An 18,068-nucleotide genomic window follows, 5' to 3' on the forward strand; every position below is an offset into this window, starting at 1 on the left:
GCCTCCGTGAAACGGGCAGCGGGTTCAGAAAAGTGTGGCGGTCACTCAGGGTAGTACAGATAGAGTATTTAGATCGGGAGACCCCGGGGGGAGGGGGATACCAGGACTCTGCCCTGTAGGCACTGCCCCGACCCTGCCACACTTCACTGCGAGAGCCACGGACAGACAAACAGTCACACACAAGCACACACATAGACACAGTACACACACACAGACGGCAAGGAGACACAAACACGAGCACACACATTCATCTATGCAAAGGCAGACACACAAAGAGACACACAACTGTGCACAAAGACAGACACACAAACACAAATGCACAAATAGGCACACACACAAACTCACACATACAATACCCACGTTCAACTACTGAAGTACGACACACTCAAACACAAACATACAAAGAGGCACACAGACAACAGATAGCCATGCACAACTCCTCAAACGACAGTCACACATGCAAACAGACAGACACAGGGGGGCAGACGCGTCCGACTACTCAGAGACAGACAGGTGCACACAGAGTCACAGAGGACAGAAACACACAGACACACCGACACCCCACACAGGTGCACACGGGCGAAGATTGCAGGATGCCTACACATCTGCACCAATAGGCAAACAGTCACACAAACACACGTCCTGCAGTGCACTGGAGCTGTGCCATTGTGCGGCTGCGACGTTTTCCGCACATTATGGAAGCGCTGCATTTGCTGCATAATTCGTCCTCTGCTCCACCATGGCATGATTCGAACAAAAAACAAATCCGTTTCTATTTCACACACTTCAAACGTTACTAAAGTCGCAGTGACAACTGATGGCGGGCAGTGGAAGCCCCTCGTAAGGTTGTCTTCTCTCCTTTGAGGCTTGTTGCTGTGTTTGTGTGTTAAGACGAGCTGCAGACTATTGTTCCCAGACAGTTTTAACGAGGGTAAAAATGACAAAATGATGTCATGCTATCAGCAAATGCGTTGCATGACGCTGCACCATTTGCCTTTTCTTGCCTCATTTCAGTCAACCCTGCTGCATAATGTGCCCCCCTCCGATGCATAATTCCAGTGCCTTGAGGTTATGTCAGATAAAGCACCCAGCCGAGCCGTGGCTTAGCTGTTCATCCTTCCAATGTCGATACATTGAATATCATCGAGGTGGTTACTCGGTGAGGTGCTCTGGATTATGTAATGAGATCCTTACAATGACACAATCCAGACGGATTGGGCGTCTAGGCGCTAGATTACGCTAATCTAGGAATGGTATTCAGCGACCAGGAGTCCTCAATGCGCCCAGCGCGTGTCCCAGCGCCTCTTGGCGCTTCGTTGTAGGTTTGCACTACGGACGGTGTGATTCTATGTGGTGTTTACTACTACGAGCCCGGCTGCTTCATAAAATGTTATTTAATGATTGTGGTTTAATTACACTAAAATACACATTGGTAAGCCATACCCTATCCATCCCTGGGCCCTAATAACACCTTACTGTAGCTAGCTGCCACCCTGAGCCGACCCTAAAAACGCCTTACTGCCCCTAAACACTTCCTATGAGTGACCCTTAAAACTCCCCACTCCCCGCACACTGCCCACGCATGAGGCCTACAATCTGCCCACTGCCCCTGCGCACTGCCCCTCTCTGAACCCTAAAGGCACTTTTGTGCAGTTTTAAGAAGCACAAACTTGGCCACGGCAGTTGGAGCCCTTGGATTATATAATAGAGGGGAGGAGGCATGTTTTTTAGGCCCAGGGAGATTATGTGATTTTTTTTGTCAAGAATCACACAGTATATTGGCGCAAGGCGTTCAGCTGTGCTATTTGGCACCCCATTTGTAGGGTGATTAGATTGAGTGTATTTTACCGTTAAAGGACCTAGCACACTAGTGTAACCAGGTGCTGTATGTAGCACACGGACATACCAATAAAGGGAATTTAAACTGCATAGCTGCGCTGCTCTAACTTTTCCAAAGGCGAAACCATTGCATTGTAAATGCTTGTTTGTTTTGGTCGTCTGCAAATAAATCTATTGACGGATGACCCCACTGTTGGAAAATATCTGCCACCACCTCTTCATGTAGCACCCAGTCTGGCTGAGCTTCGAAGTGCCGACTGAGCGCGTCTGCTCGCACATTTTGCTCCCCTGGAAGGTGCACTGCCACGATGGAGAAGTTCAGAGTCAGAAGCCAGTGCCAGGCTTGAGCCTCCAGGGACAGAGGGCGAGAGCGCGTACCACCCTGTTTGTTTAGATAATACATGGTGGTCGTGTTGTCTGTTTGGATCAGGAGAGAGTTGGACATGATCGAAGGCCAAAAAGCTTTCAGAGGAAGATGAACTGCTCGTAGCTCAAAAATGTTTATATTGGAGGACTGCTCTTTGGTGGACCACCAGCCCTGCAAAGTTGCATCTGTTAATGACTGCACTGGTACTGGTTGATGGAAACGGACTCCCACCAATAGGTTCTGCGGTTGAGTCCACCATATGATGGACAACTTTGCTGCTTGAGAGCGCACAATTCGGTCCTTCCAGTGACCAGTTGCTTGGTCCCACTTGTCCTCTAGATCTTGCTGCAACGGTCTCATTCTCAGCCTGGAGTTGGGAATGTGAAATATGCAAGAGGCCATTGATCCTAGCAGAGATGCCACTTGCCGGACTGTTGAGCGATCTGTCTGGAGTAGAGTTTTGCACTTATGTTGGATCGAAGAAAGTCTCTCCTCCAAAGGAAACGCTTTTCCTTTGTTTGAATCCTGAGTTGAGCCCAAATAATGGATTGTCTGGGTGGGCCGGTGAACCGATTTCTCCATGTTCACGTGAAGCCTTAGCCTGCGGAGCAGACTCTGCAGACCACGAATCGAAGGTATTTGCAATGACATGGAATGATGGGTATATGGAAGTAAGCATCTTGGCGGTCCACTGAACACATCTAATCTCCTGCTTATAGATGTGGACATATTTGATGAAGGGCCAACATGCAAAACTTTTCCTTCACGATGACTTTGTTTAGCAAGCGAAGGTCCAGGATAGGTCTGCATTTGTGCTCTTGATCTCTTTTGGGCAAAGAAAGTACCTGGAGTAAACTCAGTTCCCTCGCTGTGCGGAAGGAACCTCTTCTAGGCCATTTTTCGCAGAAGGGTTAACATTTCCTACCGAAGCAACTTTTAACTGGTGAGGACGAGGTCTTCTCCGAGGAATGTCCTTTGGAGGTACACAAAAACATAGTGAGTATCCATTGTGCAGTATACTGAGCACCCAACAATCTTGTTATGCTGCACCACTCTTCCAGATGTGACGCACTTCCTCCCACTGGAGTGGGCAACGGCGCCAGAGGAAGCTCCTGCTTATTGTTTTCCTTCCGACCTGGCAGTGTTAGAGGACTGTTGCTGGTGCTCTCCTCTACCTCCGTTGGACTTACGGCCTTGATACTGCGATTTGTCCTGGTTTTTGTTCTGGGACCATGGAGGAGTTTGAAACCTCTGTTGGTAGCCCTTGCATTGGTTGGGTCTGTTTCGTCGTTTAAACTTTTCTTCTTCAATCCAACTGCTTCGAGGGTATCGAGTTCACCTTTCATCCTACCATTTCCTCATCCGTATGGGTGCCAAACAGGGAGGAGCTGGAAAAAGGGAGATTCAGGATCCTCTGTTCAGCATCTGGCTTGAGAGCTGTTAGTCTCAACCAGGAGGACCTCCTGGCTCAAATCCCATGAGCATATTAGTGCACAGAAAGCATGGCACTATTCGCCGCTGTGCTAGTCACTTGGTTGGCAACAAGCGACCCTTCCTTAATGACCTCCTCAAAATCTCTTTGATCTTCCTTTGGCAATTTTTCCTTGAAACGGCCCAAGGAGTCCTATAAGGCCCTTTCGTAGCGACCTACAAAGGCTGCTGCACTAGAGACTTTGAGCGATGATGCTGCGGACCCGCAAACCTTTCGTCCCCAAGAGTCCTGGCACCTACTTTCGTGGAGTGGTGTGGCTCACTGGTTGGAGGCGGCAGACCCGGAAGCAGAGAACGGCCCGGGACCAGGGTTCAATTCCTGACGCGGCAGGGTTGTGGACCAGGGTCAGCGGACTCGATAATTCTCGCCTCAGTGCCAACTCTAACCAAGGATCACACTCTGCAACTCTGGGCATTAGCTTGCCTCATCTCTACAACGGCCCCCCACATTTGCCGGGGATGCCTGGTTCCACCTTGGAGATACCCAGTAGGGACCATCACACAGGGATAGCCAGGACGGGTTCCCCAGCGCCACGACGCCTCAGGGCACCAGTGCGCTTTACAAGACACATATTTACATTTATCCGGCGGGACGGACGAACACTCAGCTACAGCATGAGTTTTCCTCGCTGCCGCAGTTCTAACAGAATCCACAGGTAGATCGGATTTAAGGACACAGGGTCTGTTGCTGCAGGTTTGTATTTCTTTTGAATCCTTTTTAATCGTAGCTGGTGTGAGGAAAATGTCCACTGGTTCCAGAAGACCGGGAACTAGAAGAAGCAACGGACAAAATGCTGCTCCGATGTAGTCTCAAAAATAACTGTTGTTGCCACCAGAGTAGACTTTTCGATGTTTAGCTTCTGAGCCCCTCTCTGAAGCACATCATGATGTGTTAATGTCATCTATCGGTGATACTCTTGACAAAGGGTTATCCGATAGAGTAGGTGAAAAGTCCCTCTTGGAGGATCTGGTGGAAGAGGCAGACCAAGTAGATAACCTTTTGTGACGGGAACTAGGTCTGCGCTCCCGTGACCTGCCTGCACGTTCACCACAACTGGGCGAGGGCAATCTATCCACTTCCTGCACCAATCTTTGCAGAGATAACCTGGTATATTCTTTCTTCCATCGGGATGCACCTGTATCTTTACTCCAGTGATGGAGGGGAAAGAGCCATCTCTGTGACGAATGGACAGCAGGGGAAGCCTCCCGGTGATGTGAAGGAGAGCTAGAACGTGGTCTGTCCAGGTGCCTTTCTGGCGAGGCAGATGGTGAATGCTCCGCTGAAGGGTGTCTCCGGGAGTGAGATGAGTGTTGTGATGCTGATTCGGTCACTAGAACCACAGAGCCTTCTCCAGACCTCACAGATGTGGGCCTAGTCATCGGGCGTGAGTGTGATGGAGCTCTTCGACGTCGACCTGGATCTCCTTCGCGAAGTCGATTTCCGGCCTGGTGTTGCAACTGGTATCGACGCAGACTCTGTTCCTAGACATCGAATGCCTGGCAGACTACGCCGGAGTATCCCTTTGTCTCAACGTCAAACAGACGGCGGAGGGGTTCCTCTCCTCGACGCGGATCGTCACCGTGTGGACGGCGGAGGGCTCTTCTTTCGACGCAGATTGTAGCCAAGACAACGGGGGAGGGCTTCCAATCCTAGGCGCTGATCGTTGCCGGCGGACTCCTGCCCCTTGACATCCATGGACTGACAACGGCAGAGGGGTACCCACCCTCTACGTCGAGCTGATGACAGCGGGGGAGTTCTGCTCCTCAACACCGATCGTTGCCAGATTGACGATGGCAGAGGGCTTCTACTTCGATGCAGAGTTGACGAAGGCGGAGAGCTTCTGCTCCATGACGCCGATCGTCACCGGGTTGACGATGGCGGAGGATCACGATTCTGCAACGTCGACTGAACGGAGATGTACCTGAATGACGGTGTTCGACTGAGAGCCTACAGTTGATGGCCTTTTCTTGGACAAATGACCCACCAGTGGTAGTTTTTTCAGCGCAGAGCCAGACGCTGAAGCAGAAGAGCAAGGGACTTTGCTTCTGGACGTTGATCTCGCCCTCTTAGAGCCCTTCCTCACAGTTGACCTGCCTCTGGAAGATGCCTTTTCTGCCAACCCATAAAGAAGGATCCTTTCTCTGCCTTTTAAAGTTCTTTTGGATAGGGACTGGCAATGAGGGCAAGTCTTGGGAACATGGTCCTTAGGCAAACAGAACGAATAGTTTACCTGTCGGTGTAGTTTTGCAGCTTGAAGATCTGTCTGGATTCACTATGCTGTGCATATTCCGCAATCTCGTGGTTGGGTCCGGAATCATAGTCTTTTTTCTCTTTTTTTCGTAGCCCAGGTGGGCGTTGACGTCCCACCATTTGGTGTACCTTCGGTGACATCGGCATGCTTCCGGCGGAAGCTCCCACCCTTGGGCACCATCTTCTGATTCTTTTTTCTGTCTTTTTTCTTTTCGGTGTTTGTAGTGAATCCATGGCTATGTTTGTTAATCCTTTTTCAACTTAATTCTTTTCACTATCTTGTAAGCTTCAACTTGCTTTCTTTTCTGTGTGTTTCCACCTTCGTCTCCAGCCTCATCTTTCTGGCGGAGGCGGGTGGGTTCGCTAGTGAATCCAGAAAGATCTTCAAGCTGCAAAACTACACAGACAGGTAATAAACTATTAGTTTTGCAGCGTGAATCTTTCTGGATTCACTATGCTGTGCATAGATTTTGTAGCGGTTTTGTTACTTTTGTGGCGGCTGGGTGGAAGATGAGCGTTGGTTGTTGAATATATGTTGAAGCACTCTTTGTCCTACTTGTGCTTCCTTGTTCATATGTACATCCACACAATAGTGCTTAGTGAACGTGTGCACTGAAGCCCATGTTGCCGCCAGGCTTATGTCCTGAATTGGTGTGTTGGCCAGAAAGGCAATTGTTGCTCCTTTCTTCCTGGTCGAGTGGGCCTGTGCCCCTCCTGTTAGCTCCTGCCCCGCTTGCTTGTGGCAGAATTGTATAGTTTGTGCGATCCATCGAGCTATGGTGTTCTTAGTCACTGGTCTACCCATGTAACTGTTTGCGAAGGATACGAAGAACTGTTTTGTCTTCCTGTGTTCCTTCGTCCTTTCAATGTAGTGCATCACTGCCCTTCTTGCGTCCAGAGTGTGGAGCGCCCTCTCAGCGCTTGTCGTGGGGTTCTGGAAGAAGCTAGAAATCTGAATACTCTGATTCATGTGGAACCTTGACACCACCTTTGGCATGAAGTGCGGGTCTGTTCTCATCACGACCCTGTCACTGTATCTGGATGTAGGGTTCCTGCAGTGTTAGTGCCTGTAGTTCGCTCACCCTACGTAGCGAGGTGATTGCTACCAGAAAGGCCGTTTTCATTGTCAGCATTTGCAGTGATGCCTTGTGGATGGGTTCGAAAGGTGCTTTCATGAGCTCCGTCAGTACCACATTCAGGTTCCAAGCCGGAGGCGGCATCCTTTTTGGTGGCGCTATTCTTAGCCCCTTCCACAAATCTGTTTACTACTTGAGATGTAAAGAAGCTTCTCCCGGTTTCTCCTCTTGTGTATGCCACAATCGCTGCCAGGTGTACCCTCAGCGAGGATGAGCTTAGCTTGGCTCTTATTAGGTGCGTGAGGCATCTTAGCACCGTTGATTCCTTGGTCAGCTTTCTCTGGAGTTTTTTCTTGCAACACCATTGAGTGATTCTTTTCCATTTTTCCCCATAGCACTTGCATGTGCTGGGCCTCCTTGCCTCTCGCAGCACCCGTAGGGTGCTCTCTGGTAGTTTCAGATCTGCGAACTCTAAGTCCTCAGGAGCCAAGCTGATAGGCTGAGGCCCTCCGGCTCTGGGTGTAGAACTTCTCCCTTTTCCATGGAGGTCTTTTCTTTTTGGGAACTTGTGGGGTGGTGTAGGAAGGTAGATCCCTGACTATGGTTGCCCCCAACTTTTTGCCTGGTGTTTTGCTGGTTTTCTGACTTAGTTGACCTGGGGCCCTGCTATTCAGGACCCCAGGCCTACTGCTCTCTGTAAAATGGATTCCATGTACCTTAGGTACATATCTAAATTGGATACGGAGTCACCTTACCAGTCCCTGTACAGTGTACCTTAGGTACCCAGGGCATAGGTGTACCCAGGGCCTACAGCATGTATTATGCCACCCCTGGCTGGCCATCCAAATCTGACACAACTGGCTGCTTGACAGCTGGGGCAAGGTGGGGTAATCACCCTTTGCTTTAGATATAGTATACCTATATCTAACCCTAAAAATGGACACACAGATCTCCTATCAGTCACTCCTATGGCAGGCCTTAACAATCCTGAAGGCAGAGTGCTTGGAATCGTGTGAGATGGTGCTCTGGCATGAGCTGAGCCTGTCTGCGGCTTTCGGGATCTATCCCTTAGCCGTTTCCATGATATCGCATACCATATACTCTTAAGTGCATTATAATCCTCGCGGTTATATGCCAACTCTGGTATCGCTTTATCAAAACATGTCGAGTAAGGTGTCATACGAATTGGAATACTAACCCCTCGCCAATTCTGGCGACGGGGTTAGCATTCCACCCTTCTAGAGGGACACGACATGTATGTAACCCCTAACCCCGGTTAAAGTCAAACAGAGCCTCAGCTCCACAAAATGGATGCTGCCACCGAGACACAAGTCTGCCCTCCTGCTGCTGGGAGTCCTCCCAGAGCAGGAGATAAGGACAAAGGGTTTCCTGCCAGGGGCGGTGCCAGCACCGTCCCAGACAGGATTTTGTGTATCCTAGGTAGGCAGGGCTTCAGAGGAAGGTGACTGCAAGTGGCACCCCGGTGCTCACTATGCATAGGCCGGCTTGAACCAGTTCCAGGGACACTCCAGACCCTGAGCTGGGGAAAAGCCCGCCAAGGAAGTGGGTGTAACCACCCCCCTCCTGGTCCCACCAATAGGGCAGGACTTAGTCGCGTGCCAGCCCCCTTTTCCCAGATAAAGGTAGGAGCAGGCCCCCTTCCAAATTAGATCATCTTTGGAATCAAGATACGACTTTCTGCGAAAGGACTTCAAGATTTCCTTCTTCAAGATTCTCCCTTGTGACTAAGGAGTAGTCACCCTGCATCCGCAGGCACCATCGCAAGAACACTGCGGTCTGCTGTAAGTCCTTCCTCCGGAATCCGACTGCCCAGCTCGACAAGACCCGGCTTCCCTGGCACCTCCGACCTCTACTCACCTCTACAGCCAAGCTGAGAACCGTGAGTGCGACGAGACCTCAAGTGACCGACTATTGCCAAGACTGCACGACTTCTGCACAGCAAGCCCGCCGAGTAATTTCCTGGTGAGTGCTTTGGGGTCCGAGAAGCCCCGACCCTGAGCAGCTCCAGCACCGAAGATCAGCCCCCCAGCATCTCCACGATCGGCGTGGGGCCCTTCTGCTTTTTGCTGCTCACCGCGTTGTTTGGCTACTAGCCCGCTGGCTTGTGGCCTTCTGAACGACGCCCGACGACATCACTGCTGCTGGTCTGGTTGCTCCAGACTGGCCCTTGCTCCCTTCCAGAAGATGAGCACCCCGGACCCTCCTGGTCCACTCAAGACGCCATTTTGAGTCCACCGCGTGGGCTTGAATTAGCCAAGGCTTTGTTGCCCAATTCTGGGTTCTTCGACGCCGACAGCTTCATCCATCGTGGGACAGCTCGCCTCTCCATCCTGGTCGCCGACAACGCCTCCTGGTCCGTGAGATCTGCAGAGCCAGCGTCGCCCACTCACCTAGTCGAGGTGACTACCATCCGGTGCCCTCCTGGTGCCCACTGACTACTGGCTAGTAGTCACGAACTTGGTCCCCTCTGCTTTCAGGTGTCCTCCATCTTCCAGATCCAGGCTTGGATCACTTCGAACTATCTTCACTGGTCGCCTGCCAGCATCTTTTCTTCCAGGCTCCTGGTCCGGCAACGAGGATTCCTGACGTCTTTTGAGACCTATGCAGCTGCAGCCCCTGGGCTAGGTAACTTCGGCATTTCGGTGCCCCAGCATAGCCTCACTATCCAAGGGTCAGGATCCACTGTCGTTTTCTCCCTACCAGGTCGGGTTCGCCCGTGAACACTAACTTTAGCGTTACTAGCTACCATAGACTTTGTCCCGCATCCCGCGTGAGAGTGCACACTCTGCACCCGAGTCCCCTAGGCCTCCTAGAAGTAATCTAACGATTCCATAGTCAAGTCCTAGCGATTCCAAAGCCTATTAGTACTGTACTTACCTGCTAGTAATTTCGCATTCCACTTTTAAAGTATATGGTTTTTCGTGCCCCTCGGGCATTTGTGTATACCGTGCTAACTTAAGTATTTTCGTAAGAGTTTTGTTGTGTGCTTAGCACCCTGTCCTCATAAAGAGTACAGGGTTGTTGTGATTCTAATAAATACACTGTTTATTTTCATAACACTTGTGTAGTGTCCTTTCACTGGGTGTTCAAGGGGTAATGTGATGGTAAAACAGCTGGCTTAACACGCCCTCTAGAGTCTTAGCCTTAGACTGCTCGTATCCATGCTACTAGGATAGCTGGTCTATAAGGTTGACTTACAACCAATCAATAAGGGTTGTTTGGACTGATATATAGTGATCACTAGAATAGTGAACACTGCACATCAGGCCAACTTCTCACAGGTGGACCCTGTGCCATCTCCATTATCTGCGAGTACCAGGTCTGCCTGGCCCACTGAGGTGCCACCAGGATGAGCGCCATGTTGCTAGTCATGCATTTGTTGAGAACCCTGGGAATCAGTGGTATCGGGGGAAAAGCGTAGGCAAATGTTTTTGACGAGCTTATCCATAGGGCATTCCCTTGGGATAGTGCCTCTGGTTGTCTGGATGCAAAGTACTGGCATTTTGCAATCTGGCATGTTGCAAACCGGTCTATTGTCGGAGTGCCCCACCTCCTTAATAGTCTGTTTCCTGTATGTTGAGTTCCCACTCGTGGGATGATGAAGTTTGACTGCTGAGCCAATCTGCTTCTACATTGTCCTTCCCTGGCAGGTGTATGGCTAGCAGGTCTATTTTCAGTGGTATTGCCCATCTCCAGATCTCCTGTGCCAAGCTTGACAGAGGGAATGATTGTGTTCCCCCTGCTTGTTGATGTAAAACATCGTTGTGGTGTTGTCTGTCTGTATCAGCACCTTCTGGTTGTACAGTTGTTTCTGAAAGGCCTTGAGGGCAAGCAACACTGTTTTCAGCTCCAGGTAATTGATGTGTTTGACCACATCCCCATGGCTCCATAGACCCCTCACTCTGAGCTTGTTCATGTGTGCGCCCCATCACTTCTGAGATGCGTCTGTGGTGATGGTCACTGTTGGGTCCGGTGGCGTTAGTGGTTTCCCTATTGTTATCCTTTCTTTGGCCCACCACTTTATTTCTTCCTGCACGTTGTGCGTTACAACCACTAGATCCTCCCAACTTTCTGTAGCTTGTGACCATTGCTGTTGCAGCCACTCTTGGAGTGGTCTCATCTGCAGGCATACATTGGGGACCAGGTGTATGCATGATGCCATCATTCCCAAGATCTTGCTCACTGTCCTCACTGTCAGAGCTCACCCCTTCTGGTAGTGACGTTCCTCCCTCAGTAGGCTGAGTCCTCTTCTCGCTGGGTAACACCCTGCATTGGACGGTGTCGATTTGAGCTCCCAGGAAGATCTTCACTTGCTCCGGTTCCATCAAGCATTTTCCCCAGTGTATGGAGAATCCCAGGCTTGCAAGCGTTCTTGTGACCTGTTCTTCATGATCTTTGCATGTCCTGTAAGAGCTTGCCTTTACGAGCCAGTCGAGGTAAGGGTACACGTATATCCCCTCTCTTCGCAGATATGCGGCCACTGCTGCGAGGCATTTGGTGAATACCCTTGGTGCGGACTTTAGACCGAATGCCAGGGTTGTGAATTGGTAGTGATCCTCGTTTACTGTGAATATTAACATGTGCTTGTGCTGCCTGTTCATGGGGATGTTCAGGTACGCATCTTTGAGGTTTATGGTGGACAAGAAGTCCCCGACCTTTATCTGTGGGATGACCTCTTGTTGGGACGTCATCTTGAATTTTTGAGTCTTTACATATTTGTTTAGGAACCGTAGATACAGGATGGGTCTTAGGCTTTCGTCCACTTTTGGCACCAGGAAGTAGTTGGAGTACACTCCCCTGTTCCGTTCTTTGAATGGGACCGGTTCGATGGCCACTTTGAGGAGGAGTTCTTGAGCTGCCTCTTGGAGCAATTGCAGCTCCCTTGCAGAGTGCTCTCTTTTCTTTGGCTTTCTTTTTTTGTGGTCTCTTTTCCAACTCTATGCAGTATCCGAACTGTATGATGGTGTCCACTTGTCTGTGGTTATTTTCCTCCACTCTCGGAGGAAAAATCTCAGCCTGCCTCCTACTGGTGTTACATGTTCTTTCGTGTCTTGTCCGTGTAGCCCTATCCTCTTTGCTTTTCCGTGCTCTTCCCTCGGAGGGTTAAAGTGGGTGTGCACCTTTTCCTGTGTGAAGTCACTTAGAGGGGGGTTCACCGCCTCTCCTTCTCTGGCCCCGTCAGTTTCCTCTCCCGCGAAAGGACTGGCCCCTGTTCTGGTAGTTCCAGTTTTGCTTCTGCTGGTCCTGGTGACCTTGGTTGTCACTCTGTTGACCCTGGTGGAACGCCTGGTGTGGTTGTCCTTGCTGGTTTCCACCCCTTCTGTTCAGCCTCCACGTAGGAGTGCCTCTTCTCATCCCCCTGAATTGCAGGGCCCACATGGACCTTGCAGTCTCGTCTTTCTTCAGTTGGGTGAGTTTCTCATCAACTGGGGCTCCGAACAGTGTTTCTCCATTGAAAGGGGTGTTCAGGATGTTGTTTTGAACCTCCGTCTTTAAGCCCGAGATCCTGAGCCAGGCTTGCCTTCTCTCTGTGATTCCTATAGCCATAAGCCTGCTGGATGTTTCTGACCCCGTCCAAGGCTGTCTTCAGGCACGAGTTTGCAATGCTTTTCCCCTCTTCCACGAGGTGAGCGGCTCTCTGCTGGTGTTCCTCTGGGAGGTGCTTGAGCAATTGGTTCATCTCGTCCCAATGCTGGTACTGGTGCCTGTTGAGAAGGGCGTTGGAGTTTGCCATTCTCCAGTGCATTGCTGCGTTTCTCTAAATTTTTCTGCCTGTTAGGTCCATCCTCCTGCTTTCCTTGTCAGGTGGTGGCCCAGATGTTGGGACGTTGGCCCTTCTTCTGGCCGTTGCGGCTATAATTGAGTCTGCTGACTGTCCCCTGGATGTAAGGGGGGTCCTGGGAGGAGAACGTGTACTTTTTCTCCGTCCTTTGCATGACTGACCTGCAGGTAGCTGGTTCTCTGAACGCCTCTTTGCCCTGTGCTATAATACTCTTCAGCATGGGCAGGAAGTGTCTTTTTGTCTGTGCGGGGAGCAAGATTTCCAACAGGAAATCTGCCATAGCCTTCTCCTCCTCCAATTCGACTCCATTAGCTGAAGCAGCCTTCTTGACGACCTCATACTAGGCCCCAATGTCATCTGGTGGCGAAGGCCTCGAGGGGTATATCTCCACAGCCTCCTCCGGATTTTCTGCCTCGATGTCCTGTCAATCCTGGTCCTGAGCCTGTAAATAAGGATGAAAATAGGAAGGACATAAGAATATGGGTGACCAATTGTGGAAGAGGTGTGACGCAGCGGCCAGGGTGCCTGACTCCGGACCACAGGGTTCACGGTTCGGTCCGAGACACAGGCGGCAGGTTAGCCCAGCACCATGCGACTCTGGGCAATAGCTTGCTTAATCTTCCTGAGGACCCCCGAGCCGGGACAACTCTCCGGAGGTGGCTGTTGCGCTTTACAAATGCTGGTATTTCAATGGGGAACAAAAGCATGCAAAGTTGACTTTACAAAGACTGTTGTATCATTTGAGAAACTGGTTTAAGGTGTGGCTTACCTTCTTACAAATCTGCTTCATTGTGACTTCTTCCAAATTTGCATCAGCCAATAACTTTTTTACAGTAGCTTTTATATCATCGTCTGTAGGTGGCTTCTTCACCTTTTTGATAAGAGGTTCATCATCTGAACTGTCAGACTCACTTTCAGACTCTGGAATTTCTTCTATTAAAAATGAAAAACAATGTCAGCAGTTCCGGGAATCTTGAAGCATCCTAAAGTCATACTACCGTGTTCTAATGCTGGCTAAGAAAATGTAGAGGTTCACTACTAAATCAGTTCGCGGAACAGGCAGACATTGGGTATCTTCTATTACATGAAGTGCTGGTGACAAGCTAAACTGGAGCTCTAAATACTTAGCAGGTTTATAGCGCTTAAAGAACAAGTTAATTTCCCACAGATTCCTTACCTTCGAGTATCCCGGGAACGAGATTGGATCTGGAAGATTTGTGAGCAGTACCTCTGCAAGTCAGTAGGGGGTGTCTTTCAACTCTGAGTGTGTTGTCAGTCGTCCGCGGCACCTGTTGAGGCATAACCTAGGCACGCTGGCATCAAGTTTTCAAAACTTTCCATGCCAGAAGCATGGAGCCATGAAGAACACTGACTACTGGTGTGGAAAACTAAGGCCCTGAAAGCCATCAACCACGTCCCTAGAAATCAGTTTGCAGAATGGGTGGCTCAGGGAGGAATCTGCAGCTATAGTCTCTACCAGTTAAGATGTTACTTAACACAAGTAATTTGTTCATTTGATAGAGACTTCTAGCTGCAGATTCCTTACGTTTGAAGATACCCAAGCAATACCATACCTGGTGGTGGGTCTGCGGACCAATTTCAAACTAAAAAATCCCACAGGACCAAATGGGCAAATTGACAATCACTATAGACCGGACTGTCCAGACAGTAATCTTTGGTGAACCTGTGCAGGAAAGCCCATGTTGCTGCCTTGCAGATGTCCAGGACACTTTGCAAGCAAACGCAGTAGTCGCAGCATTAGCTCTGGAGGGATGAGCTTGCAAACCTTCTGGAGGTTAATTCTTGGCCAATGCGTAGCAGATTGTAATGCAGAGCACATTCCATCTAGTGATGATCCGCTTCTGCACAGCCCGGCCTTTCTTTGCATCAACATACCCTACAAAGATTTGGTTGTCCACCTAGGAACTCTCGTGTGCGGTCAGGGTAGAACTACAAAGCTCTTTAGGTCCAAATGGTGGAGTCACTCATTTTATTTAGAGGATAAGGAAGAACATAAAAGGGTAGGCAAAGTGATGGATTTGCCCATGTGGAATGCAGTAGCCACCTTCTGTAGAAAAGAGCTCCCTGAGTGAAGAACCAGTTTGTCAGGATAGACTGATAAGGCGGCATAGATGACAAGGCCTGCAGCTCACTTACTCTACAGGCAGATGTAACAGCCACAAGAAAGGGTAATAGTCAGAGCCCTGATAAGACAACTATTCAGATGAGGTAGTAGCCCCTTGGTACGATTTGCAAAACCCACCTGTCTGAAGATAGTGTGGAGGGAGGAGTGTTGCGTGGACTAGGAATGGGGGCCTGCCAGATCACAGGCTGCCTGACCCACAAGGTCTGGGTACCACACCCTCAGCAAGCAGATGCTGGGGAACATGCGCAGCTTAGTGACCGGTAGGCAAGTGGGGTGGGTGAGGGAATTGGGGCAGCTGGAAGCCCCTCCATAGCCATGAAAGGCAGAGGGTGACGTGTGGGTCATAGAATGGCCTAAGTACCTGCCCTGAAGCACTCCAGCACAGAATTCGCCTTGTGACCAAAGACAATCAAAGGGCGTGTCTGTAAAAGAATTTTACAACTCCAGAAAAGCCAGTTCTCAACCAGGCGTGGCGCCTCAAGAACACAGTCGAAAAAACGATCGGCTCTGTCAGTTGTGTCAAAACCACAACAGTGAACTTCGCTCCACCTCTCCTATCGGCAATAGTCAGAGTATGGTCCGGGCCGTCTCTGGGACCATTGGGATGCAAATGTACAGGTCGTCATGCCGGAAGGGGTTGTAATCGACCTATGCCAGAGGAGGCTTTGTTCCTGACCTCTGAGTTTTGGCACTCACCCCTGTGGTGGCAGGCTGGTCAAGACCAAGCAGCCAGCACACTAGTAGTTGATAGAGGTGCTCCCTGAATACCTAAGGTGCCCTCTAGGTGCATGTATTCATACATCCATAACTGGAATCAGTGTGGGTTCTTAATACAAGATGTTTGATACCAAGCATCTTTAGTTTCAGTGAAGCCATCATATAGCCAGGGAACTCTTTTTCACCTATGTCCAGCACATATACTTAAAATGGCTTCCCTGGTCACCTGCACGTAATGGAAGTGTCCAGCATAGAAGCATATGTGCTCATGCAGATATGTCCACAAACGTAGCATAGTGCACCCTACCTAGGGCTGTAAAGCCTGCTGTAGGGGTGACATACTGCATGCAATATCTGTGGGTGCCATGTTGTGCTTTTGTCTGCACCAAGACATGCAGTCTGCATGAGTTAGGGGAGGAGTCCCTTAGGGTGGGACAATACATGCGGCAGCCCTTAGGGCACAGCTTTCCAAACTTTTTATGTTGGGGACACACATTTTGGAGATGCATCATTTTGGGACACAGTAAGGCAGTGTAGCGAGCGAACTTAGCATAGCGAGCCCAAACTACCCAAGGGTGGTTCTTTGGGGGGGGGGGGGGGTCGCTCTCCTTCCCTCTGTTTATCTGTATCCCTCCCTCCCTCTGTATCCCTCCCTCCCTCTGTATGAACAATTGTTACTTGCCTGTAAACAGGTGGTTCTCCAGTATTGGTGTCTTTCATAGATTCACACGCGACCCACCCTCCTCCCCTCGGAGGCTCTCTTCTCCTCATGCACTCTTGGTCACTTTGGTGCTACGAAAATCTGAGGGCTTGAGCTTCTGAGGAGAAGGTTCTAGAGGGTGCTGGCGCCCGATTGGCTGTAATTTGGACTAACATAATGACACTAACGTGTTACAAGTAGTTTTTTCTCTTTACCATGCATTCCTATGTAGGAATCATTTGAGGTTTTCAGTTGTATTTCCTCTTTTATTATGTATTATGTTTCATATTCATATATGTGTGTGTGTGTATGTGTATATATATATATATATATATATATATATATATATATATATATATATATACACACACACACACACACACACACACGAATATGAAACATAATACATAATAAAAGAGGAAATACAACTGAAAACCTCCAAAATAATTCCTACATAGGAATGCATGGTAAAGAGAAAAAACTACTTGTAACACGTTAGTGTCATTATGTTAGTCCAAATTACAGCCAAACGTGTTACAAGTAGTTTTTTCTCTTTACCATGCATTCCTATGTAGGAATCATTTGAGGTTTTCAGTTGTATTTCCTCTTTTATTATGTATTATGTTTCATATTCATATATGTGTGTGTGTGTATGTGTGTGTGTGTATATATATATATATATATATATATATATATATATACACATATATACATACACACACACACACACACACACACACACACACGAATATGAAACATAATACATAATAAAAGAGGAAATACAACTAAAAACCTCCAAAATAATTCCTACATAGGAATGCATGGTAAAGAGAAAAAACTACTTGTAACACGTTAGAGTCATTATGTTAGTCCAAATTACAGCCAATCAGGCGCCAGCACCCTCTAGAACCTTCTCCTCAGAAGCTCAAGCCCTCAGATTTTCGTAGCACCAAAGTGACCAAGAGTGCATGAGGAGAAGAGAGCCTCCGAGGGGAGGAGGGTGGGTCGCATGTGAATCTATGAAAGACACCAATACTGGAGAACCACCTGTTTACAGGTAAGTAACAATTGTTCTTCTCCAGTATTAGGGGTGTCTTTCATAGATTCACATGCTTGAATAGAATAGAAAGCAGTAACCTCCGAGAGCTGAGAATACCAGGTACATATGGAAAAAGCCAAGACAGTAATAATAATACAGTCATGTAAAACATCAGTAGCAATCACAGCAAAAACACCAAGGAGGGGGGAACAGAGGCTCACCTTATTGAAAAAGTTGACGAAGCACTGCCTGTCCCACTGCGGTATCCGCTTCATTGATGGCATCCAAACAGTGTTTGGTGAAGGTGTGCCTGCTGGACCATGTCGCTGCACGGCAGATCTGATGAAGTGGCACCCCAGCCTACAAGGTGGTGGATGAAGACTATCGCCCTCGTAGAATGAGCCCTCACTGAAGACTGCAATGGTTTCCCAGCTTGTAGATGACAGAAGGTAATGGCTGAAGAAAGCCAACGGGCAATCGTAGGTTTGGAACTGGATGCCCCTTACGCGGTCGTCCGTAAGCAATGAACAGTTGATCGGACTTGCGGAAGGAGGCAGTTCTGGCAATGTAAAATTTAAGGCATCTTTTGATGTCCAAAGAATGCAAGCGCTGCTCCGCCGGAGACCTTGGGTCCGGAAA

At 49.2% G+C, this 18,068-nt stretch overlaps 1 protein-coding gene across 3 annotated transcripts in view; it reads right to left on the bottom strand.

Annotated features, from left to right (window-relative positions):
- The window catches only part of DEK (DEK proto-oncogene), a 344,099-nt gene that overhangs the window by 69,152 nt on the left and 256,879 nt on the right, over positions 1–18,068 (bottom strand). For all 3 annotated transcript variants that reach the window (XM_078687983.1, XM_078687984.1, XM_078687985.1), the window contains exon 9: positions 13,597–13,760. In XM_078687983.1, coding sequence (XP_078544109.1) covers positions 13,597–13,760 — 164 coding nt within the window. The remainder of the gene's footprint in view (positions 1–13,596; positions 13,761–18,068) is intronic.

Source organism: Lissotriton helveticus, chromosome 4_1, assembly GCF_964261635.1.
Source record: "Lissotriton helveticus chromosome 4_1, aLisHel1.1, whole genome shotgun sequence".
Classification (NCBI taxonomy): domain Eukaryota; kingdom Metazoa; phylum Chordata; class Amphibia; order Caudata; family Salamandridae; genus Lissotriton; species Lissotriton helveticus.